This window comes from Lotus japonicus, chromosome 1, assembly GCF_012489685.1.
Source record: "Lotus japonicus ecotype B-129 chromosome 1, LjGifu_v1.2".
In the NCBI taxonomy this organism is placed as follows: Eukaryota; Viridiplantae; Streptophyta; class Magnoliopsida; order Fabales; family Fabaceae; genus Lotus; species Lotus japonicus.
The window spans coordinates 98,054,739-98,079,123 of NC_080041.1; the positions used below are offsets into that span (position 1 = coordinate 98,054,739).

The following is a 24,385-nucleotide window of genomic DNA, read 5'->3' on the forward strand; positions in this document are numbered from 1 at the left end:
TGGTGGTGGATGAAGGTTGTTCTTGAGGATGAAAAATGATGGATGATGTTGAAGATTTTTTTTTGGGTTTGGTTGTTTTTTAGGTTGAAGATGAAGATGCTGAAGATAAGGTGAAGAGGAGGATTAGTAATTAATAATTTTTTATTTTTTAATCTTAATTAAATTTAATTAGGATTTTTTATTTTTTAATTAATTATTTTAATTAAATTTAATTATCTGTCAGGGATTAAATTGATAACGTCGGGGACTAAATTGAAATCTACGTGGCATATAACGTGACACATTGACACTTTCCGTCTCAGGGACTAACGACTAAACTTAGATAGGGACTACTATGACCGACGTCAACACTTTCAGGGATTTTTTGAACCATTAATGATTTAAAGGGACTATTATGAACGACACTGACTTTCTCAGGGACGAAAATGACGATTCACTCAAAATTTGTTGACGAACCCCGACTGGTAGCAAGGTCGCCAAAAACTCCAAGTCCCACCTCTCTTGGCTCTAAACATTTGCAACAGAGATTCACGTCCTAGATTACAAAATTAACTCTCTTACAAAGAGGCTCCCTATTCATCCATGGGTCATACCAAGAAGAAGACTCCCCATTCCTAAGCTTGAATTGAAAGCCCCTCCCTGAGATAAGTTTTAATTTTCTGAACCAAATTCACACTGGAGATCTCAAACTAGACAATCCATCGTCAAAGGAAATCTTGTTTTCCCACATATGCATCTCTCACCATATAACTCATGAGTCCATGACTTATCTTTCTTCATTGAGATATTCTACACTTGTTTCTCAACAAACTGACATTCTACCCTTTAGTCTTCCTCAACCCCATGCCACCCAATTTCTTAGAGCAAGCAACCTTATCCCAATGAAAACGATGAAGGTCTTTCCCTCACAACCTTTCCACACAAAGCTCCTCATGATCGCATATGCCTCATCACACACAAGCCATCCTTCTATATCATATTAACAATTGAAAAATACAATTGAAAAATGGTTGAAAGAAAAAAAAAACTATTTAACGTTTAATCTGACAGAAAGACTTATATGTCAATACCCATAAAAAATGGCTGACGAATTAGAAGAACTAAACCTCTCTATAAGCAGAACAAACTCTAATATAAATGATATAGCTTGAAAAAGATTTCTACTATTAATATTTAATATTCAATAATGAATTAAAATGAGGATAACTGACATATCTGCAGAAATCATTCACTTTCTTAGAATTTTCCAAACTATGAATTATAAAGGTATTTTTAAAAACAAAATAAAAAATTTATGTAAGTAATTTTTGTTAATTGATACAAATACATTTCTCTAATTTTCATTGTTTCCCATTTTTCACCCAAAAAAAAAAGAAGTGAAAAGTGGGGGTGATGAGAACAGTAATCAACTAATCATACTAACCACTCCTTGTACTGAAATCTAATGTTGTGAACCTCTCTCTGTTTGTGCAGCAGAATTCCAAATTGTGGTGAATCTTTTGGTAACGCAGAGACAGAGACAGAGACAGAGTGGCGGGGGAAATAAGAACACTATCACTACCAAACCTTTTCTTTTGTTCAATTCTCATTGCCAACAATGCAAGCAAGCATCATGCTTTGAGATTTACGCAACATCTTCATCACCATCATCATTCCATCTTGTCATGTTGCGCTTCTCAACAGTTTCGCGTACTTCTCTTCTCAGATCGGACTCACGCTGACCACAACAACAGGTAACTGATCTGATTCAATCTCATGTTTTCATCAATTTTTTTTGCTTCCCCCAGAAGTTGATAATTGGGATTTCAGAGGTTATAAGCCTCTGTGAATGGTGGGTGATTGTCAAGTTTTGATTTTGGTGACTTCTGTTATGTGGGTATTTTTGGCCCTGACAGGGTATTGCTGGGTGTTTATTTGGGTTTGAATTTTCTTTGCTGTGAGCTTTGAAATTTGTTACAGAATTGGAAATGGATTTGCTCATAGTAGGCATGTCAAATGTGTGGACTTTGATTACTTAATTTTGTTTTTCTTTGATTCTGATGTGGGATTTGCTTATTGAAGAATTGGATTTGCTCCTATTATACTGCATGCCAAATTTATAAGCTTTTCACTAGGGGTGTTGGATTTTGCATGTATAATGTAGGGGGTTATCCTTGGTATCCCAGTACCCATATTTCCATGAGTTCTTGGATTTGGACTCTCCATTTAAAAGTCCGAAATCGATTGCGCTAATGAATTAGGAGTTTCTGGTTAGATAATAATGATGATTCTATAATTTTATGACAAGTGGAAATAGTGTTGGGGTGAGACCCTAGTGCACATGCTGCATGAGCAAAAGCTAAAGCTACCACCTTGGCAGTAGAGAAAAGCCATTGCAATGTTCCTGGTATAAGTTAGCGGTAGAAGCTTAAACACAGCAAATCATGGTGCGATGTAAATGGATATTTCATGCCTGCCTTGTACATCCTGGCAATGACCTAGGTACTAATGAGCTATTAACAAGAAATTATCAAACGTTTGCAGCAAATTCAGAACAATTTAGACTGAACACTGGAGAGTTAAGATTCTTTCCTGTGGAAAACTTTAGCAATGAATTTTCATTATCAAGTCCAAATATCCAATACAACATTGGATGCTTGTAGCTAGTTATGAATCTGGATTATGTAGAAAGTGCGAAATCCATCAGTGGTGTGGAAAATGTGAAGTCATAGGCCTTTTTTTTATTTATTAATAATTTAATATGACTTTTATTGGAGCATTGGCTCAATCATTGGAGTTGTTGCCATGTAACCTGAAAGTTTTGGGTTTGAGTAGTAAGGCTGCCTACCTGAAAGTGTGAAATCCACTGGTGGCGAAGAAAATGTAAGTCCTAGGCCTTATCTTTTTTCCCTTATATTTGTTAAATAATGTCATTTATTGGAACACTGGCAGTTTGGCGCAATTGTTGGAGTTGCTGCCATGTAACCTGAAGGTCACAGGTTTAAGACTATGAGTAGTGGTAAGGCTGCCTTTTATAGACCCATACAATGGGTACAAGTACAACTCTTCCCTATACCCCAAACATATTGGGGAGCTTTATAAAACTAAGCTGACCTTCAACATTGATGTTTATGATTCTATTGAAAATAATCATTTACGCTTGAGAGTTCAAGCCATCTTTAATGGGCATAAATTCATTTTTATTTCTGTTTAGCTGCCCCTCGCCCCTGTTTTATCCCCGAAATTTCACTATGCCTAACTTATATTCTTACGCACTCTTTTTGACCAAGTATATCAATTTTATTCTGTAGAAGAAGATCTAAAGGTCCTATAATACAGTAGAGCCGATACAATGAAGAATATGATTCCACCCATTCAGAGTAGCATGCCTTCTCCTACTTTTCTCTGGAGGTTCAAGGTCTGTTATTATATCTTGCATATGTTCAGTACTAGACTCTTCTCTTTTTAGGGGGATTTATGTGTATAATTTAAAGAGGGTCTGGATGGCTTTTTTCTTCTTTTAATGTTTCCTGGGTTTTAAAAGAGTCCATTATAATGTTATATTGATACCATGTCATGAACTACTATCCCAAAAGCTTAAGCTGTTAGGTGAAAACACATGAATGATTTTATATATATTTCTAAGAGTATCAAGTATGTGCCTATTTAGTTATATTTCTATCATAATTGGATGTTTGTCTTTGATTTATCTGTTATTTTATAAAACCTAGTGTTTATGAACCTCTGCCTATTATTATGTTTTTTCCAGGTGACACTCTTTCTGATATGGGGCTGTACTTGCTGCAAGGTCAAAGCCTGTCCTTTCTCTATTATAACATTTATGATTTTCCAGGGGTAGCAATGAATGTCACTTGATAAATCGCTTATAATTTCTTTACCTATTTCCACACGTAATACTCACCTTTCCTTCTCTTAATCAGATTGGTTGGGATTCTGTCATGAGAATGGATGCAAATCTGCGAGATCTGTTTTTGTATGAGGCATTTTTGTATTACAACCCTCTTCTTCTTATGGTGCGTTAGGGGTTATTTCTTCTGTTTATGTCATACATTGAAGACAATTTTTGTGAAACCTTGCCTGATGGTTTGTTGATACCGTTTACAGACTATGATGGTCTGGCTTTGGGGAGTGAATTTGTGGGTATTTCTACAATCCAATGTAAGCTATACCAAGATTTTCGATCTTGATCAAAATCACCTTACTCATAACGAGATATGGAAGGTAGTCAACTTCTTTGCCTTCCTCTTTCAGAAAACTAATTTCAATACCAAGTGGAAAGTTGTTTGTTGCTTTTCTTGATTCTCGATTTTGACTATTAATATTTCAACCATGAAGTTGTGGTGCGTATCTAGTTGTTTGAAACATACCGATAATCAAATTAATAAATGCCCATGTACTAAAAAAAAATTATGCCTTTGTATGGGTTGTCAACAGCCGAGAAAATTTTAAAACTAAGAATTTGTAAAGGGACAGTTGGCGGTTAGCCAAAGTTAGAGGGGGCGTCGTGTCCAGGCTTACACTTGAATATGGACTAAATGGCAGTGATTGTCTGCATTACAAATCAAGAATATTCAATCAACATTGTAATCACACTATAATTATCCATCAACATACCTAAAACATATCAGCAATCAACTATCTGCCACATCAACATTTCTCATGTACATCTTGGTAACATTTGGATGGAAAAGCCTCCCGCAAATACCTTTTAGTAATGACATCTGCAAGTTATCTTCTTATTTTACTGAGGATGTGCAATGTATTCTTCAGTTTCTCTATGATAAATGCATGTTAATCTATATTTGCTTCATTCTATGACGTTACACAGATTGTAAGATAGAGATGTAGTCTAAACGCCAATCCTTGTTCTTACATCAACTTCAAACTTTTTTATTTGACAGAGCGTCTAGAGGTTGTGTCAATAGCATGGTTTGATGATGCTACTACTATAAACTCATTATGTATGTTTATATATTAACTTCAACTAGTGTGTTATTTTCAGTGTAGCACTTGGATGACAATCATTGTCCCTACTAGCATGACTGCTTATCTCTATCTCTATTCCCATGGGGAAGTAAAGTTGGCTGCATCTCAACCAGTTTAGTATCTACTCTGTTCTTTCCTTCTAGCTTTCTTTAACCAGTTGAATTTGACTTCTTCCTTAAACTTGACAATCATTGAATTGTTTTTTGTATACATTTTGTTTTTTTGATTACATGATATGTGATGTAATTTTCTTTCTTTGTATTGTTGCTTGGGACTTCTTAGTTATGCTTTCATGTAGATGCTGATGTCTTAATTTTTTTTCATAAAATAATTCTTCCTGTGTGCCAGCAAATGACTTGCTTCCTGTGATCGTTCCTATAATAATCTTTTTGTCTACCTATATTCTGATAATCTAATATACATATTGCAGGTACTTCTCTACATTTGTGTCTCAGTAATCTTGATCTTTCCCTTTGATATTTTCTATTTGTCCTCTCGGTACTTCTTTTTGAGGACATTATTGCGGATAGCTTTCCCTTTGCAGGCAAGCTTCTTGACTATCATGCCAGATATGGACTTTTGAGTTTATCTGGATTTGGTTCCTTTTGTAAAGCACCTGAAACATCCAATAAGTTATTTTAGTTTGTTGATGTGAAGCTACTAATCTATTGCTAATAGTTTGGTTCAAAGGTTTTGAATAGTTTCTATGAGTTTGTTAGTTATTTTCTCATCAATGATAAAGCTTATCATTTGCCTCACAAATAACAGTTCTTTTCTTCATGCAGCCAATTACATTCCCTGACTTTTTTGTGGCTGATATTTTAACCTCCATGGCAAAGGTACTACATAGCCTAATAGTACATTTCTTGGTGCAATTTTCTATATACTTCATAAATGTGAATATCTAAGTGCTTAGAAATTTGTATATTTAGATTGTCACCTTACTACTGCTTTTGATGGTCTTTTTTGGGGGAAAACCCTCGTTGTTGTGATCTTTCTTGATTTTTTTGTCTTAATAATCAATTCCTGCTTCCTATTAGAGCAGCCAAAGGAGGAAATTAGTGAGGAAGTTAGTAGTTAGTTTAAAATGGCTTGAAAGGAAGTTATGATAGCTCAGGTGGTTAGTATGTTAGTTAATGAGGTGTAATAATAGTATGCTATCAGAAGTATGATAAGATGTATGCACCCTAGCTAATTGCTGTATAAGTACCAGTTCCATTGTATACTCAAATCTGTTCAGTAAGAATATCAATTCTCTTCTCTTCATTTGTTCTTTCAATGTTGATGAGTTTTGTTCTCTGGTATTTCTAGTTATGGCTCCTAACTGTTCATTGCATACAGGTTTTTTCAGATTTGGAGCGTTCCGTTTGTAGAATGGTAAACAGACAGGTATTGCTTAAATCAAAGATATCAAAATTTCTTTCTTTTTATTGCTAGTAACTTGTCAACATACCTAAAATGTACTCGTATGTTTGCAGAATTTTATTAGTTAAACACAGATCATTTGATCATTTTTAAACATTTAAGTAAAAACTTTATACAGCTATTTTGTATTTGCACTTTTTTTTTCATTGTTCTTTCTTTACGTTTATTTTCTACTACTTTGCATTTAGAACTCTGACGTAGTTGGTGCTAAGCTGGGCAATACATGGTTGTTTCATCAAAACTATTTTTACTGTACTACGTCATCTTTTGCCTGCGTAGATTTATGTAGTTCCTTCCATATTTTTTCTATGGGGACATGAACGAAATATTTATCTTTTTATGATATGCAGGTTGCCACAATTGCTTGGCTTGAAGCTGACTCTGTTTGTGGTAGTCACTCAGTTGCGATACCAATGGTTCTTGTTCTTCCTTATATATGGCGTTTATTGCAATGTCTTCGTCAATACAAAGACACCAGAGAAAAAAATTGTCTCTTCAATGGTAATTGCCTTCGCTCTCCTAAAATTTTGGGATGGAAATAGGTTGGGTTACTCATCAGAGTCTATAACTTAGCCTACATTAGGCCTAGACCAGGCTACAAAACTCTTCAAAACTCTATTTACCAAAATAATGTCAGTGTTTGGGTCATCTAAAAAGCTTATTAGGCCTATCAGGTCGTCCTATTAATTAAAATTATAATATTTTTATACTGTTATTATCATTATATCAGATTTTTATTAAAATGTATTGAAATTATATATTTATTGGTCAATGTAAAGATTTAATCAGGTTGACCTACTCAAAGATCTAAGTCTAAACGCCTGTTAGAAGTAGAGATGCAACCTATTTATAGATAGATTTTATTGTCTGTTTAAATATCTTATTAAAATATAGGTTTTCGAACATACTTTCGGTTACACTAGACTTTTAAAATGTTCAGGCCAGGCCTTTAGAATGACCTACATTAGGCATAGGTTAATAAGTTAGACTTAAGACCTTAAGTTTGAGAAGTAGGTCATTTTAGACCTTGAGAACTGCAGCCGAGTTTTGCCTATTTCCACTCCTACTTAAATTTTGTGACATGTCCTGGTTGAGTAGTTGTTGTCCACTTGGTTATTGAACAAATTGTAACTATGCTTGGTTATATGCTCTATAATGACTTAAAGCTTTTTTATCAAAGCTGGAGTTAGGCTTTCCCTAGCTTCTAAATCCTATATCTCTTTTGTGGACGATTAGTTCATTGTGTTCATTTTGATAAATCTTAGTTCCTATTTGATTTATTGCTTTAAATCTATCCACTTGGTTCTTAAGGGTGGAACCAGAAAAAATAGGTATGGGGCGAAAATTTAACACATTAAGCAAAGTTAAAAATGACTAACCGGAAAATACAGTATGAAAATTTTAAGGGGGCGAATACAACATTTGTATATCATGAAGATTTTTTTTTTCGACCGCCCCATTTGGGAACCAAGTGGTTCTGTCCCTGTTGGTTCTTGATAATTGATATGTTCTTATACAGTTCTGAGTTCTGTTCTGTCATTTTTGCTGGCTGTCATATGGCTTGAGGCAATATTCTTTTGCCTGCAGAACTAGCGTATTTTTCTGAGTCAGCCAGCTAACTCATACATATCAACTGCGAACTTGTTAATGCATAGGGGCTTACAATCAAATACCAATCCTGCATACTAGTTACAGTTAGGGACCAAGTAACCACTGAAGCATATTCTAGATTGGTCCTCAAGGACTTGTTTGGCATGCTGTATTAGATTTGATATTTAAGTTTACAGAGTAGATGACGACTTAGTTGTTTGGTGCAAATGCATATTCATTCATCTATTTTAAGTAATAATTGATTTGAATTTTTTAAATGCATATCAATTTAAAATTATTAAATTTTTATAATATCCATATACAGATCCGATCCTTTTTCCTTCCTCTTTTAATTGAATATACATAGTTGCTATGAGTTTTTATTTGGATTTATGGATTTTCTCTCCAAAGATATGTATAACACAACAAATTTGTGTAAATAACATATATTTTAAATAAAATTCATTTTGTAAAATTTATCAAATTTTATACAACCATGCCCTGTGTATCACTACTACCATGAGTACTATCAGAAATTATCTTATCATGTGTATCAAACAGGCCTTGTGTAAGTTTTCCTTTAAGATGCTCAAAACTACTTGTGCATTGATGTCTATTGTTGCAAGCACTCCATAACATCTAAGGATGTGTTTGTGAGTTGAGTTTTGGAGTGGAGGGAAGGGAAGGGGGAGGTTTATGAGAAGCCTTCCCCATGTTTGGGAAATTTTAAAAGGGGGGAGGGGGAGGGTTAGGAGTATTTCTAAAAACCCTCCAAGACCCCTCAAAAACCCTCTTGTAGTTATATTTTGTAGTTTCCTCCAAATTGGGGGGTTTTGGGGGAATCTGGAACTTCTAAACAATGGAAGGGCTTACCCTCCTTCCCCTCTCCTACTCTCTCCTAAAAACTCCCAAACAAATCCTAAGGCACCTTAGCCTTTTATTTTTCTTTTTTCTTTTCTTATTTAAACTAATGGTTTTGATAATTACTCCTAGTGTTCTAACTCTACTTGCTCTTGTTTTCCAGCTTTAAAATATTCGACTGCAGTCCCCGTAATTTTTCTTTCAGCCCTTAAATATCATGTCTTCCCTGAGAAATGGACAACGCTTTATCGGCCACTGTGGCTTCTTTCAAGTGTCATTAATTCACTCTATTCATTTTACTGGGATATTACAAGAGATTGGGATTTAAGGTACCGCACCTATCATCTTTCCCTTTCAGGTTTATTGTAGCATACCTTCCCATTTGCATAGATACAAGTAACGATTACATCTATAAAATGAGTGAGTAGTCACTTAGCTCCTTAAAGATATAGGGTCAATCAGTTTTGTCCCCCTACTAAGAAAATAGGCAAAATGGTCCCGAAATATGAAAACATTTCCTATATAGGCCTTCCCGAGACTAAAGTGGATCACCTTTTTAATCTTTCAAGGATTACATTGATCCTTATTTCCATCTTTTAAGGACTAAATTAACTGTTTTCCATCTTTCAGGAATTATTCTCTATTTCCGTCTTCCATGCACTAAGTTGACCGACCCCTTATCCTTTGAAGAGCAAAGTGACTATTCTCTCCTAAAAATTTGATAAGTTTAAATCTTATGACAAAAAAATAAAGAAACAACTTGACATGCACATGGGTTGAGATGCTAGTTTTGTGGTACACTTGACTTTACTTTAAATGATGAGTATTCACCCTGATTTTGCTTCTTACAGTGGCTTTTCCCGCATATTCAAGTTCAACAAACCAAGTCTAGTTTCCAACCTGTTTCATGGACGACAATGGGTAAGAAGCTGATGCATCTTATTGCAACATAAACATATTCCCTTTGATTTGACAAATCTAACTTCTGAGTTTCAGATATACTTTTGGGCAATCGGAAGCAACTTTATTCTGCGCTGTTCATGGACGTACAAATTATCTGCGCATCTCCGTCATAACTACCTGACAGTGTTCGCGATCACTCTAATGGAGATGCTACGGCGCTTCCAGTGGGTTTTTTTTAGAGTTGAAAATGAGTGGAACAAGATTACCCGGTCCGGTGTTCAACTCACAGAAATTCCAAGAGAGGAGGAGAAATTGCTAGGGTCCAACAATCATGATGTATAGAGATTACTCAGCCAACAAAATTTTGCCAATGTCTTCGTATTAGCATCAGGTCTAATTCATTTTTTTTGGCTAATATTGCTTCTAATCCCAAAAGCATTTTTCTTAATGTGTTCCTGGCCCACCAATATGAGAGAGTTTTCATGCATGTGCATGGATGTGAGATTCATATTGTTGATTCCATTGCTGAAGCAGCCCTGGCTCAGTGCATGCTCTTTTAAGTTTGTAGCTGCATTGAAAGATGCATGTGAAGAGACTGTCACACAATTTGTAGTTTTGTACTTAAAGGATGTCTCAGCAGCTCAAGAAGGAGCAAAGATCATTTCTTCATACTTGAAGAGCTGTAACAACTAACGAGCAGTACTTGAGAACAATGGCGACCATGGTGGGTGGTGCATTCATTTTTCCCCTATTGTTTGTGGTCATTTTAATTAGATCAGCATTTGTAACTAGATATGGACCCAAAAGCTTTGTTTGCTGGGTACACAGAAATTTATATCAGGAGACACTTATGATTCAAAATGGTTAAATCACTTATAGCATGTTTGCTTTAGTGTCTGTTTTGATAAGAATCGCATAAATGATTGAGAAGCTGCTCACAATAGCTTATTGTTGTATGCAATTTTTATGTCATATGTGGTTTCTTATCTACCTTCTAAACATGCACTTAAACGAACTTGTGAATGTCTTTTAAGTTTTGATCAGCTGATCTGTTAGGGTTCCAAATGGAGGGGGGCGTAGGTAGCGCCTGGAATCTTAGCTGAGATTGAGTGTGGGCCTGCGATGAAATCTGGGTAATTCTGTTTGGGCCTAGTCAACTTGTGGGCCTAGTCAGACATACCTACATCACGCACAACGAAAACGGGGCTAGAACCAACACCATCACAACCTATAAAGTCAATGGAGGGAGCAATTTTCAAAGGAGCCCATAATGTGTGACAAGAGAGAACTTTATATATTATATATATGTTATCTTCTACTTTGTTTTCCTCTTCCTCCTTCATGTGTCAAAATCATAGACATGTAGAAGGGAATTCTCGCCCTGGTTCGCTCCGTTCCTTCACTGTATACCTTAAAAATAATTTTTTTTTATAAATAAGTATGATCCTCCTCCGTCCAATATTATAAGTCACATTTTCTAAAATAAAAATTGTCCCAAAATATAAGTCACTCTCCAATTAGGGGTGGAAATAGGCCAGGCGGCTTGTCAGGGGCCTATGGCTTGGCTCGTTAGAGGCTCGGCTCGACTCGGCTCGTTTATTAACAAGGTCAGGTTTAGGCTTTTTTAAAAGCTTGATTAATTAAAAAGGCCAGGCCCAAACTATTAAAAAAACCTATTTGGCCTAACAGGCCGGCCTATTTATATATTATTTTTATTAATAATATAAATAAATATACTATAATAATATATTATTTGATTTTTTTTAAACTTATGTATACTTTAGTATAAAAAAAAACCCTAAGTTCCTACCCTAACCTAAATTAGAAAGGTTCAAGACATATTCAACATAGCACATCATCAGCCGCACAGGACGCAGGCTGCAGCCAGCCACCATTGCCGGTCTGCCGCTGCCAAGTCCACCTCTCCTCCAAACCGCAAGTCACCACTCACCACCACCGTTTTACAAGAATTGCAGGTGTCTATTTTTATTTAAAAAGAAAGTGCAATGATATATAAAAGGCTTATTAGCCCGCCAGCCTAATGACATTCTTTTGATATAATTGTCTGTTAAATAGGCTTTTAAGCAGGCTTGTAGGCCAGGCCAGGCCTTAGAAAAGGCCAGACCAAGCCGTAAAATTTGGCCTATTGATAGGCCACAGGCCAGGCTTGGGCCACGAAAAAAGAATGCAGGCCAGGCCTAGGCCACGCAAAGCTCGGCTCGGCCCGGCCTATTTCCACCCCTATCTCCAATATATATGAAGCATTAATTAAAACTTTTCATATTTACCCTCATATTTTATATGATAGAGATAATGTGATTTTAACAACTTTTAACTTGAAAAGAGAAATTGATGGGTAATCTAGGAAAGTAAATAATATTTTTTACAAATTTATTGCTTGCAACTATTTTCTTAATTCTAGAGAATTAGGTAAATGTAACTTATAAATTGTGACAAAGGGAGTAATAATAAGGCTTAAATATGTTTTTGGTCCCTCAAAATATATCATATGTTGATTTTAGTCCCTTCTTTAATACACATTGATACTACATGATGGATTCCCAAAATCTGAACACCTTCCTCTTGTCTCAAGCGTGCAGCAAACAGCTCAATGCAGCGACGCCGACGACGGAGGAGGAGCACGGCGGAAAATCCCTCTCTCTCTTCCATTCTCCCCGACGAGTTGGTTGAAGCAATTTTACTGAGACTACCGGTGAGTTCTCTTCTCCGATTCAAATGCGTCTCCAAATTGTGGTTATCTCTAATTTCCAATCCCCAATTTGCGAAATCCCAATTTGACCTAGCTGCTTCACCCACCCACCGTCTCCTCCTCAATTGCACTGACGATTCCCAAATCCAATCCCTAGACATTGAATCATCACCACCCAACGATGATGAATCTGCAGCAGTGCTCAATTACACCTATGTTAACATGTTTTATCGCTTCATCACTAGTCTTGAGGTTCTGGGTTCTTGCAGAGGGTTTCTGCTTTTCCTTTTACCCAATTTTCCACCTGATTACATTGTGTGTAATCCAGCAACGGGTGTTCAAAGACGAATTCGATCGACCCGTTTTCGTTATTCTAATTATCTGTATGGTATTGGGTATGATGAATCAACTGATGATTACTTGTTAGTTGCTATAACATCGTGTCATTTTTGGCCTACAATTGAGCTTTTTTCTTTGAGAACCAATGTACCCTTCTCGCTGAGACTGAAAGGTAAATATAGGTATATCAATCTCAAATTTGATTGTAGAAGTGGTTTGTTCTTAAATGGGTCTCTTCATTGGTTGGTTACCGTTACGTCTAGTGATACGAATCCTCGTGTACTCCTTGCTTTTGATTTGGTTAGCAAGAGTTTATCGGAGATTGCTCTATCACCTGGTTTAGCTCTGGAGTTGAATAAAGGTTCATATTGTTTAAGAGAGATGAGAGGATGTGTTGGTCTGTGTTACTCTGGTTATGGTGAAATGGCTGAAATATGGATAATGAAAGAGTACAAAGTGCAATCATCTTGGACTAAGATTGTTTTGTCTTATGACATTCTTAGCGCACCCCGCTTTTTTCCAATATGTTTCACCAAATGTGGTGATGTTTTTGGATCAAATGTGGATGGAAGATTATTGAGACTCAACAATGAAGGAAAGACGATTGCATTCTGGCCACCGGGGGAGAGCAAATATCGTTCATTATATAGTTGTATGTATACAGCGAGTTTACTGTCACTCCCTAGTTAATCTGAGGACCAACAAATACAGACATGACTAGTTAATTTGAGGACACCAACAAATACAGACATGAAGTATCAATGTATGTAATTCTCCAATCCTTTTCACCATTTTAGTACTATTACTATTTACTGCCGAATGCATGCTTACATGAAAATGATTCTGGATTTACTGAATTCACTGTTGGATACTGCATAGGGAAAATATTTTGTCTTGCTTGCTCAGAATAATGAAAGGCAATTTCAGTGGAAAATTATGTTAGAGAAACAACTACGATCCAGAGTTAAATAACAGTTCTCAGACTAAAGTCACTAAACTCTTATACAATGTATAGTTTGGTGATATTTACAATAAGCTCATTTTTCTTGCAGGCTTGAAGCATGCAAGAATACTCAGTATAGTCAGGTCAATGTCCTAGCTTTCCTTCAAATGATCATACTACAAGAAGAAAACATTGTATTTCAAAGAGAATGTAAATTATATCATGTGAAATAGTCTTGTATGCCCGGTGTCTGTTGTAGTGGTGATTTTAGTAAGGTAGGAGTGTAGATAGACTTTAGAATTTAATCATGTTCCGTAGTATGAAAGTTAGCAAATCCTGGTTGGAATTAGTACTTGATATTTTGTTTCTTTATGTATTTCCCCTCTTAATATTGTTCTTGTGTTAGCAGTTTTTCCCCTTACTGGCTTTTAATATACTGGTTTTTTATCTTATGTTCTGCACATTTATCAGTTCACTATATGATTTATTGTTTTTGTGTGTAAACAGAAAATGCCATAATTGAGTGTACAGATGAAACATGTTTACAGGCATGCATAATGCATCATATGATACTATCTCTAAGTTAGGCATCACATCATGTGTAATTTGTAGTAAAAAACCAGACACATGCTGAATATAAACTATCTGTTTTAAAGTCCCACACTGAAAATAAACTCACCAATGTTATGTTTCATCAAATGAATATATCTTTCACAGTTTTTTGCTTTTTCAGAGATACAAATGGATTGAAATTTTAAGCTCTTTCTGGTAGGCATCTTCCTGAGTATTGATTTCAGCTCTCAGCTTTAAAATTCTGTTCAAATATCATGCGATTGAACCTTTTGATATCACACTGTAGCTTGTATACTTCCTTTTTCTATTGTGTGCCTTCAAAATGCTTGGTTATTTTGTCACTCAAACTGACCCAGAATATTTGTCTGAGCCACTTTTGGCTCAGAAGTTTGAAACTTAACAAACAGGACTAGCCCATGCTACCTTCTCAGCAAGTTGATTTTCTCATGGGTTAATTCTTTACTCAGTCTGGTTTACGAAACTATGTGCATGCATGGAATCCCTTATAAGGGAGAGAAGCAAGAACAATACCAAAAACTTGGTTCTTGAGTATTTTATGCATTACTCAGTAACATTTCTGTTGTTTCACTTCTAATACTCTGCATTTGTAAACCACTCAAATAACATTGAGTCAGATGTCAAAGAAGCTGTTACCATAGTGGGTTTTCGGATTCTCACCAAGGTGGTTGAGTAGTTCATCTTGAGCAAGCTAAATCTCTTGAAACATGTTGGATTTTTCTTTTTAAATGTGTTTACCTTTTGCGTGGTTCTTTTGTGTTGCATTGCGAAGAAATGAATGAAGAAAGGCACTCACCTTTCTTTAACACTGAAGAAAAGAAAACTACTCTCCACGAGTAACTAGAACTTGATAACTCTTGTAAAGAACATGAGTCAAACTCAATTGTGGATAAGCACGAAGAACAAAGTAAGCCAAACACTTGGTTCCCAACTTAGCTATGAAATTCGTTGTCGCATTACCCTCTCGCAAATTAGTTTTGAAACGACCACCTCAACCTCTATTCACAACAACAGGATATTATTGTCGCATTACTCGGTAAGCGACGCTGATGATGGAAGGGTATTAGTGAAACTCTGAAACGTCACTCCCAACAAGTTGAAGAGCTTGTTGAAGAGCATGCAAGGAATATGAAAAAATAGCAACCATATATTGTTGGCACCTAAAAATCGTAACAACGACTTTGAGCAGGTAAAAAGACAAAAAAAAGCAGGCTAGCCGTAGCACATGAACTAACTATTAGAGGAACAATTGATGAAAGGAGAGATTAGTCCATGCCACAACATGCTAAAGCGGTTGAAGGGAGGCAAGTGTGCATCTCCAACCATGAATTGCTAGTTGGGTTACTTAAACATTATTCTGTTGGGCCCAAGTTGCTATATAGAATTTAAGCAACTCATAAGCAACTTAGTGCATCTCATATCTTCTTAATTTTTAGTTCTTAGCATTATTCTCATGAGTTCGTACTGCCACATGTGCTATAAGCAATTTTTGCATATTTCGCTTTAACCCAAGTTCTTAACTTGAAGTTCTTACCACTATTCATCTGGTCCCACCACACCACATTATTTACACTTTTTATTTTCATAAAACAATAAAACAAAACTCATAAAGTAATAAAGCAATTTAGAAGAGAGAGGAAAAATAAATTTATGCTAAGAACTCATAAAACAAAGTTGCTTATATAAGAACTTGTTCTTATTTTTAAGAGTTAAGAACTTCACGTCAGCCATCTTCAATGCTTGAGAACATGATTATTAGTTTTTAGCTTAAAACCCCACCTCTAAGAACTAGGGTTGGAGATGCTCTTATGCAGATTTCACTCCAACCACGGTTTCTTATTTTACTTTTGGTTGAGTCTCGCTATATCTTATATATTTATATTATTTCAAGGTCATGACACTATTCAAGGTCATTAATGAAAAAAATATATATAATTTTTTAGTAAAAAAGCAAGTAGAAAGAGAATAAACAACGTTGCTAAAATTTAAGCAACAACTTGTATTGTATATGCTCTTAAAGCATCTTCAATGCAAGATTGATAGTTGGGTTGCTTAAACACTATTCTGGTAGAGCCAAAATGTCACATAGGATTTAAGGAACCTAAGAAGAATTCGCTCAAACCACGGTTGCTTATTTTATTTTGTCTGGGTCCATTATACCTCATATATTTATATTATTTCAAGTTCATGAATGAAAGATAAAATAATTTTTTAATCAAAAAGGAAAAAGAAAGAGAATAGGGGCCTGTTTGATGTTTGATAACTGTTTCCAAAACAGTTTTCCGATTTTAAAAACTGAAAACTTGTTTGGTAAGACTTGTTTTCAAAAACAGTTCTCATTTTCAGTTTTTAAAACTAAAAAACCAAAACTGGTAAAAGATGTTTTCAGTTTCAGTTTTTAGTTTTCAGATATCAGTTTTCTAAATTTTCGAAAACATGTCATTCAAACTGTTTCTTTTTTCTGAAAACTATTTTTAAGAATTATTTCTGAAAACTATTTTAAAAACTGAAAACTAAAACTGCTATCAAACAGACCCTAAGCTATCACTTTTTAAATTTAAGCAATCAGATTTACCACCTCATGTTGCTCTAATGCTACTCCAAAATAAGTTATCCAACTTGATTATTCCAGGGTTCAAAGGAAGGAGCACGGAGGAGCGCCCTTCGCTCTCTTCGATTCTTCTCCCTGACGAATTGATTGAAGCGATTCTGCTGCGACTACCGGTGAGTTGTCTTCTCCGTTTCAAATCCGTCTCAAAATCATGGTTGTCTCTAATTTCCAATCCCCAATTTGCCAAATCCCACTTTGACCTAGCTGCTGCACCCACGCACCGTCTCCTCCTGAATTGCACTCGTGAACTCCGATTCCAGTCCTTAGACGTTGATTCATCGCCACCCAACAATGAAACTGCAGTGCTCAAATACCTCCGTGAAGAGTTTGATGGTTATGGTAGAGATATAGATTTACATTACAACCCCAAACTTGTAGTCCTGGGTTCTTGCAGAGGGTTTCTATTTTTACTTTCAAACAATTTTCCAGCTCATGATTTCGTTGTGTGTAATCCGTTAACGGGTGAGCATAGACGAATTCCATCATCTACTAGTTTTAGTTACTCTTATTCTTCACTGTATGGTATTGGGTATGATCAATCAACTGATGACTACTTGCTAGTTTCTATAAGATCGAATGTTCGTGATCCTAGAATTGAGGTTTTTTCGTTGAAAACCAATTTACCCAGCTCGCTCACACTGGATAATGAATATCAGTCTCTCGGTTCTGATTTTCAACACGGTTTGTTCTTAAATGGGTCTCTCATTGGTTGGTTACCGTTACGTCTAGTGATACCAATCCTCATGTACTTCTTGCTTTTGATTTGGTTAACAAGAGTTCATCGGAGATTGCTCTGTCACCTGATTTAGCTCGGCAGTTGAAGAATGAACCATGTGATTTAAGAGAGATGGCAGGATGTCTTGCTCTGTGTCCTGATCTGTGTTACACTACTTATAGTGGCATGATTGAAATATGGATAATGAAAGAGTATAAAGTGCAATCATCTTGGACTAAGATTGTTTTCTCTACTCATGACGTCCCTCACATATACGACTTTTTTCCAATATGTTTCACTAAATGTGGTGACATTTTTGGATCAGATGAGACTGGAAGATTATTGAGATTCAACGATAAAGGAAAGCTGCTTGCAGTTTGGCCGTGGGAGAGCAGATATCGTCTATTATATAGTCGTATGTATACAACAAGTTTACTGTCACTCCCTAGTTAATTTGTGGACCAACAAAAAACAGACATGAAGTATCAATGTATGTAATTCTTCAAACCTTTTCACCATTTTCGTGCTATTACTATTTTTACCTCCAAATGCATGCTTACATGAAAATGATTCAGGATTACTGAATTCACTGTTGGATAGGGAAAATATTTTGTCTTGCTTGCTCAGAATAATGAAAGGCATTTTCGGTGGAAAATTATGATCCAGAGTGAAATAACAACTTTCAAACTACTATCTCAACATTTGTGGTTTAATTGCTGAGAAGTTAGATGCTTGCAGTGGTAAAACATGATCTGTAAGTAATGTTTGCTTGATTCATGTGGTAAATGTACCATAGCTTTTGGGCTTTGTTTTCCTTTCATATTTTGACAGTAGGGCTGTTGAGTTGCAGAGTGTACTTATGGCTAAAAAGGACTGAGTAAATATTTGTTTAATTTATAGGGAAGGGATGCCTTATTCTATAATTTTAACCGGAATTAAGAGTATCTACCTTTCATTCAGACCGGTGTATTTGTAGTGTTTGCTGAGACATAAGGAAATTAAAATGGCAATTTGTTGAACTCTGCTGTATTGGACAATGTTTTTTAAGTATTCTATTTTCGGTACTATTCGATAAACTGTGCAAGAGTGTTTTTCATAAAATATTACATTGCCTTTTTACTACTCAATCATAAAGTTAAGTCATTTATTGCTCTTGGCCATTTTCTGATTAAAACTTTTGGATGTTCTGGTCCCTAATTAATTGGTATAAATCTGTTTGTAAACCACCAAGTGATGTATTGGTATTGCTAGTTTAAGGGAAGGTGGTTTTTCAAGTGAATGTAATGTTTGTTGTAGCTGAAATACACTGAATGTCATTGTGTTTGTTGCAGTCACTGATTCTCCTGAGGCTCTGTTGGTAATAGCCACCCCAATGAAATTTGCTCATTCAGCATATCCAGCAGGCGATGATAATTTGGACCTATTGTAATGTTTGACCTATTGTCTGCTCTTTTTGTCTTAGATAATGACATTTTAGATGATAAGTATTAAAACTTTTCAATTTTATGTAAGGTGTTTGATGCGCAGTTGAAGGAGAAATCAATGATGGTTGTTAGCATGTACCTCTCTATATTAAATTTTACTTTTAGACAATGCTAATTGGTTCCGAAATTCTATCGTTTTCTTTTGAATTTCGTTTTTTCGTATGAGTTCCCTGATGTAGGAGGGCCCTTTTTTTTATAGGCTTAGGAGAGCCTTTGTTATCCTCCAACCACGGTTTCTTATTTTACTTTTGGTTGAGTTTCATTATATCTCATATATTTATATTATTTCAAAGTCATGTCCTTGTTCAAAGTCATTAATTAAAAAAAATATAATTTTCTGGTAAAAAAACAAGTAGAAAGAGAATAAATAACGTTGTTAAAATTTTGTACAACGACTAGTATTAGAGATACTCTTAGACTTTTAAGGGTCAAACGTGAAAAATGTCCCTGAACTTTAGCCGATATTTGATTTTCGTCCATTGCCGAAAAATCTTCTTATGGAGCCCTCAAATTACGTTTTTTGTTTGGAAATCGTCTTTGTCATCAAATCTTCATCGACGACAAGATGGTTTCCAAACAAAAAACGTAGTTTGAGGATGTTTATATGAAGATTTTCCGGTGACTGGTGAGGGACGAAAATCAAATCTCGGTCAAAGTTCAAGGGCGGTTTTCACGTTAAACCTGACTTTTAAAATGATGTGGCACGGTGAGTCCCACATTTAATACACATAAGAGACACATGGATTTGGATCCCCTCACATGACCTAAACCATTAATTCTATTTTAATGAAATTTGTACCCTTAATGGTTATATAGAGAGAAAATTAAAATTGTGTGAGAATTAATACTGACCATCAGATTATATTAAAAAATAGGCTTAATACATCAGAAGGCCCCTGAATTTATAAAAGGAATCAGTTCCAGGGCCTGGAAAATTTTCGCATCAATTAAGGTCAAATGCTGTCAAACCTCAATTTTGTCCTAGTTATCAATTACACGTGGCTTTTATAATTATTTTTTAATTAAAGAATTATAATACTTTATTTTTTAAATTTCAAATCCTTTATTTAAGCAGAAATTCCTAATCTAATAATAACAATTAGGAATTTCTGATCTAATAACCCTTAACTAAATAATAACCTAATCTAATAATAACAAATTCCTAATCTAATAATAACAATTCAGCCCCAAATTGAACCCTCCTAAGTGATCCTCAGCCCCAATTTGAACCACAGCAGGTAAAAGACAGCTTCATAACCACAAGAAGATGTGCAATTACCAGTGCAGAGAAGCACTATCATTTGCAGAGAAGCTAGTGCAATGGAAGAAGATAGAACCACCATCAAAGAAATTAAAACCACAAAAATCCATTCCCTTCAAACCCAAGCCTTCAATCACAACCACTGCATAACTAACTGGACCCAGAATCTCAAGCTTCTAAATCAGAACAACAACCACTTCCCCATTCACTGAATCTTCAAGCAAACAGATCTCCCTAAATCAAAACCAGAAAGAGACGAAGAAGAAAGAAACCTCTTCTCAATCACCACAAAGCCAATCATGTTCCAATCAAACCCAAGCTAACCTGACCTTCCCTTCTGTCGTCCTCCTCTTCCATGCGCTGTCGCTCCTCACCGTTGCAACCACCGCACTACCGTGAGCCTTGCCATCTCGCCGCGCCGTCGAGACCTCCATCGCACCACCATCTTCAAATCGTGGATCTCTTCAAGATCTCGGTTTTTTCTTCCCAGCCTCCGTCGATTCGTTAGCAACTGTGGCCTCCATCGCCGACCGATTGTGCGAAAACTTTCTTCCTTCTCTCCTTCTCGCCAGGGACCAGTTAGAAGGTGGCGGCTGGTTGGAGGAAGAGGAAGGTCGGCTGGTTGGAAGAAGATAGTGAAGAGAGGAAGGAGGAGAGAGTTTGATTAGGTTTTCAAATTAGGTTAGGTTTTTTCAGGTTAGATTAAGTTTTTTTTTAATGACTTGGAATTAATAATAAAGGAATAATAATTATTGGTTTTTAAAAATAATTATAAAAGCCACGCGAAAATGTCATGTCTGTTAAAATTTAGACACATCGGCATCAGACACGCATTTGACCTTAATTGAATTAAAAAAAATTTCTCAGGTACTCAGTTTGATGTTCTGGAACTGATTCCCTTTACAAATTCAGAGCTCTTCTAATGTATTAAGCCTAAAAAATAAATTTAAGGTCTAGATGATCCAAATAAGTGTGAGATTAACCCATTAGGGATACTCTTAATACACATAATAAGAGACACATGGTTCAGTTTAGGAGTTCCAAAATCAAAACCTCTTCCACCCTCACGCTCTCGTTCCTGCTTCTTCTTCTTATTCCAGGGTTCAAACTTAAAATAGATTTTGAGCTCTCTCTACTGCTGCTGAAAGATGAACATGCAGCGATGTGACGAAGGAGGAGCACGGCGGAGAGCCCTTCACTCTCTTCCGTTCTTCTCCCGGACGAGTTGATTGAAGCGATTCTGCTGAGACTACCGGTGAGTTCTCTTCTCCGATTCAAATCAGTGTGCAAATCGTGGCTCTCTGTAATTTCCGATCCCCAATTTGCGAAATCCCAATTTGACCTAGCTGCTTCACCCACCCACCGTCTCCTCCTCAATTGCACTCGTAACCTCCAACTCCAATCCTTAGACATTGATTCAACTACCTCCGTGAACAGCAGGTTGGTTATGGTATATTTACAGATTTTCGGTCCAACTCTTATCTTGAAGTCCTGGGTTCTTGTAGAGGGTTTCTACTTTTAGCCACTCGCCTAGGTAGTAGTTTCACTGTGTGTAATCCATCAACGGGTGAGCATAGACGAATTCCATCAACTAGTAGTTTTAGTTATTCTGCTTCTTCTCTGAATGGTATTGGGTATGATGAATCAACCGATGACTACTTGTTAGTTTCCATAAAATCGTATGGCTGTAATCGTACAATTAAGTTGTTTTCTTTGAAAACCAATTTACCCCGCTCGCTCACACTGGATCTTGAATATCGCTATCTCGATTGTAGTCGTCGAAGCGATTTGTTCTTACATGGGTCTCTTCATTGGTTGGTTACGTCTGGTGCTACAAAGCTTCCTGTAGTTCTTGCTTTTAATTTGGTAGGGAGGTGTTTATCGGAGATTGCTCTGTCACCTGATTTAGCTCTGGAATTGAAGAATGAACCATGTGATTTAAGAGAGATGGCAGGATGTCTTGGTTTGTGTCCTGGTCTGTGTTACACTGCTTATAGTGGCATGATTGAAATATGGATAATAAAAGAGTATAAAGTGCAATCATCTTGGACTAAGATTGTTTTCTCTACTCATGACATCCATACCACACCCCGCTTTTTTCCAATATGTTTCACTAAATGTGGTGACATTTTTGGATCAGATGAGAATGGAAGATTATTGAGATTCAACGATAAAGGAAAGCTGCTTGCAGTTTGGCCGTGGGAGAGCAAATATCGTCTATTATATAGTCGTATGTATACAGCAAGTTTACTGTCACTCCCTAGTTAATTTGCCGGATGCATGCTTACATGAAAATGATTCAGGATTACTGAATTCACTGTTGGATAGGGAAAATATTTTGTCTTGCTTGCTCAGAATAATGAAAGGCAATTTCGGGGGAAAACTATGTAAGAGAAACAACTACGATCCAGAGTGAAATAACAGTTCTCAAACTAAACTCTAATACAGTATATAGTTTGGTGATATTTACAATAAGCTCATTTTTCTGGCAGGCTTGAAGCATGCAAGAGTACTCTGAATAGTCAGGTCAATGTCCTAGCTTTCCTTCAAATGATGATACTACAAGAAGAAAACATAGTATTTCAAAGAGAATGTAAATTATATCTTGTGAAATAATCTTGCATGACCGGTGTCTCTTTTAGTGGTGATTTTAGTCATGTAGGATTTAATTATGTTCCGTAGTATGAAAGTTAACAAATCCTAGTTGGAATTAGTACTTGATATTTATTGCTCTTGGCCAATTTCTTATAAAAACTTTTGGTTGTACTGGTCCTTAATTAATTGGTATAAATCTGTTTACAAATCACCAAGTGATGTATTGATATTGCTAGTTTAAGGGAAGGTGGTTTTTCAAGTGAATTTAATGTTTGTTGTTGCTGAAATACACAGAATGTCATTTTGTTTTTTGCAGTCCCTGATTCTCCTGAGGCTCTCTTGGTAATAGCCACCCCAATGAAATTTCCTCATTCAGCATATCCAGCAGGCGATGATAATCTGGACCTAATGTCTGCTCTCTTTGTCCTAATCCAGCAGGCGATGATAATCTGAACTTGTTGTGATGTTTGACCTAAGTTCTGCTCTTTTTGTCTTAGATAATGACATTTTAGATGTTAAATATTAAAACTTTTCAATTGTATGTAAGGGATTTGATGTGCGTTTGAAGGAGAAATCAGTGATGGTTGTTAGCATGTACCTCTATATTCAATTTTACTTTTAGACAATGCTAATTGGTCCCAAAATTCTATCGTTTTCATTTGAATTTCTTTTTTCCGTATGAGTTCCCTGATGTAGGAAGGCCTTTGTAATCCTCCACTTCTGGTTTGTGCTTTTGCCTTTTCAAGTTGCCACTTGAATTGAAAAGGTTTGAAAAATAAGTTTCTATTGTCACAAGCCTTCAAATTAAACCAAATGATATGTTGAAGGTGCTGGGCGTTTAACATCTTATTCTACCTCTTACCGTGGTAGAAGGTCTCTATGCTGATCTAATTTGTGTTTAAATCCATCTTTTATTGGCAATAAGTCCGAAATATGTCTCATATTTGTGTACAAGAATCTATTTCTAACCTGTAACAGGTGCCTGCTACAGCAAAAAGATGAGGGCTAAGCTCTCCAAATGCTGCTCCTTTGTATTGCTGCATTATATGGATGTCATACAGGTGTGGTAGTCTTCTAAAAGGATTCACTGTAATTAAGATATTCCCTGTATATGTCTGCTCATGTAATGATGGATGATTGTCCGATGTTGATCCTTTCCTTAATATTATTAGACTAAAAATATATATTGAGAAGTTGTCTAGCTGGTTGTGACTCACATATATCTCATTGAGAGAAAAACGGCAGGCAAGGTTATACAGAACTCCTGGCTCATGGAGGTATGCTAGCTTGGTCATGTCATCAACCCCTGAAGGCTGTGCCTCCATATCTTTAGGGTATATACTTGAAATTTCTGCAACCACCTGAAATTGG

At 36.0% G+C, this 24,385-nt stretch overlaps 4 protein-coding genes across 11 annotated transcripts; all 4 read left to right on the forward strand.

Moving 5' to 3' along the window:
* The first annotated feature begins 1,390 nt into the window (after nucleotides 1-1,390).
* On the forward strand, nucleotides 1,391-10,751 carry LOC130728205 (uncharacterized). 4 transcript variants are annotated; one of them, XR_009015593.1, is made up of 14 exons: nucleotides 1,392-1,733; nucleotides 3,291-3,397; nucleotides 3,749-3,787; nucleotides 3,921-4,013; nucleotides 4,105-4,221; nucleotides 5,003-5,098; nucleotides 5,417-5,530; nucleotides 5,772-5,825; nucleotides 6,328-6,375; nucleotides 6,762-6,912; nucleotides 9,026-9,191; nucleotides 9,493-9,558; nucleotides 9,714-9,783; nucleotides 9,859-9,926. XR_009015593.1 is itself a non-coding variant. In XM_057579583.1 (14 exons), exons 3-14 carry the CDS (start codon nucleotides 3,332-3,334, stop codon nucleotides 10,105-10,107), a joined length of 1,263 nt encoding a protein of 420 aa, XP_057435566.1. In that variant the 5' UTR covers nucleotides 1,396-1,733; nucleotides 2,932-2,998; nucleotides 3,291-3,331; the 3' UTR covers nucleotides 10,108-10,751. The 4 variants fall into 4 exon arrangements, 3 of the variants coding, with proteins under 3 accessions (XP_057435567.1, XP_057435566.1, XP_057435565.1); XM_057579583.1 differs by lacking the exon at nucleotides 9,493-9,558 and adding an exon at nucleotides 2,932-2,998 and having other exon boundaries at nucleotides 1,396-1,733; nucleotides 9,859-10,751; XM_057579582.1 differs by lacking the exon at nucleotides 9,493-9,558 and having other exon boundaries at nucleotides 1,396-1,733; nucleotides 9,859-10,751.
* A 1,563-nt stretch (nucleotides 10,752-12,314) lies between these two features.
* Nucleotides 12,315-14,176, forward strand: LOC130728206 (F-box/kelch-repeat protein At3g06240-like). Its single transcript, XM_057579585.1, has 2 exons — nucleotides 12,315-13,577; nucleotides 13,867-14,176. Exon 1 carries the CDS (start codon nucleotides 12,377-12,379, stop codon nucleotides 13,502-13,504), a length of 1,128 nt encoding a protein of 375 aa, XP_057435568.1. The 5' UTR covers nucleotides 12,315-12,376; the 3' UTR covers nucleotides 13,505-13,577; nucleotides 13,867-14,176.
* A 2,737-nt stretch (nucleotides 14,177-16,913) lies between these two features.
* On the forward strand, nucleotides 16,914-19,236 carry LOC130728207 (F-box/kelch-repeat protein At3g06240-like). 5 transcript variants are annotated; one of them, XR_009015596.1, is made up of 4 exons: nucleotides 16,923-17,072; nucleotides 18,000-18,164; nucleotides 18,250-18,428; nucleotides 19,006-19,236. XR_009015596.1 is itself a non-coding variant. In XM_057579586.1 (2 exons), the coding sequence occupies exon 1, from the start codon at nucleotides 16,941-16,943 to the stop codon at nucleotides 17,766-17,768; it is 828 nt and encodes a 275-aa protein (XP_057435569.1). In that variant the 5' UTR covers nucleotides 16,914-16,940; the 3' UTR covers nucleotides 17,769-18,164; nucleotides 19,006-19,236. The 5 variants fall into 5 exon arrangements, 1 of the variants encoding a protein (XP_057435569.1); XR_009015597.1 differs by having other exon boundaries at nucleotides 16,926-17,072; nucleotides 17,164-18,164; XR_009015594.1 differs by having other exon boundaries at nucleotides 16,928-18,164.
* Nucleotides 19,237-20,774: 1,538 nt separating this feature from the next.
* On the forward strand, nucleotides 20,775-23,840 carry LOC130714350 (F-box/kelch-repeat protein At3g06240-like). The gene is made up of 3 exons (XM_057564250.1): nucleotides 20,775-20,894; nucleotides 21,860-22,649; nucleotides 23,331-23,840. Exons 1-3 carry the CDS (start codon nucleotides 20,775-20,777, stop codon nucleotides 23,465-23,467), a joined length of 1,047 nt encoding a protein of 348 aa, XP_057420233.1. The 3' UTR covers nucleotides 23,468-23,840.
* Nucleotides 23,841-24,385: the final 545 nt, after the last annotated feature.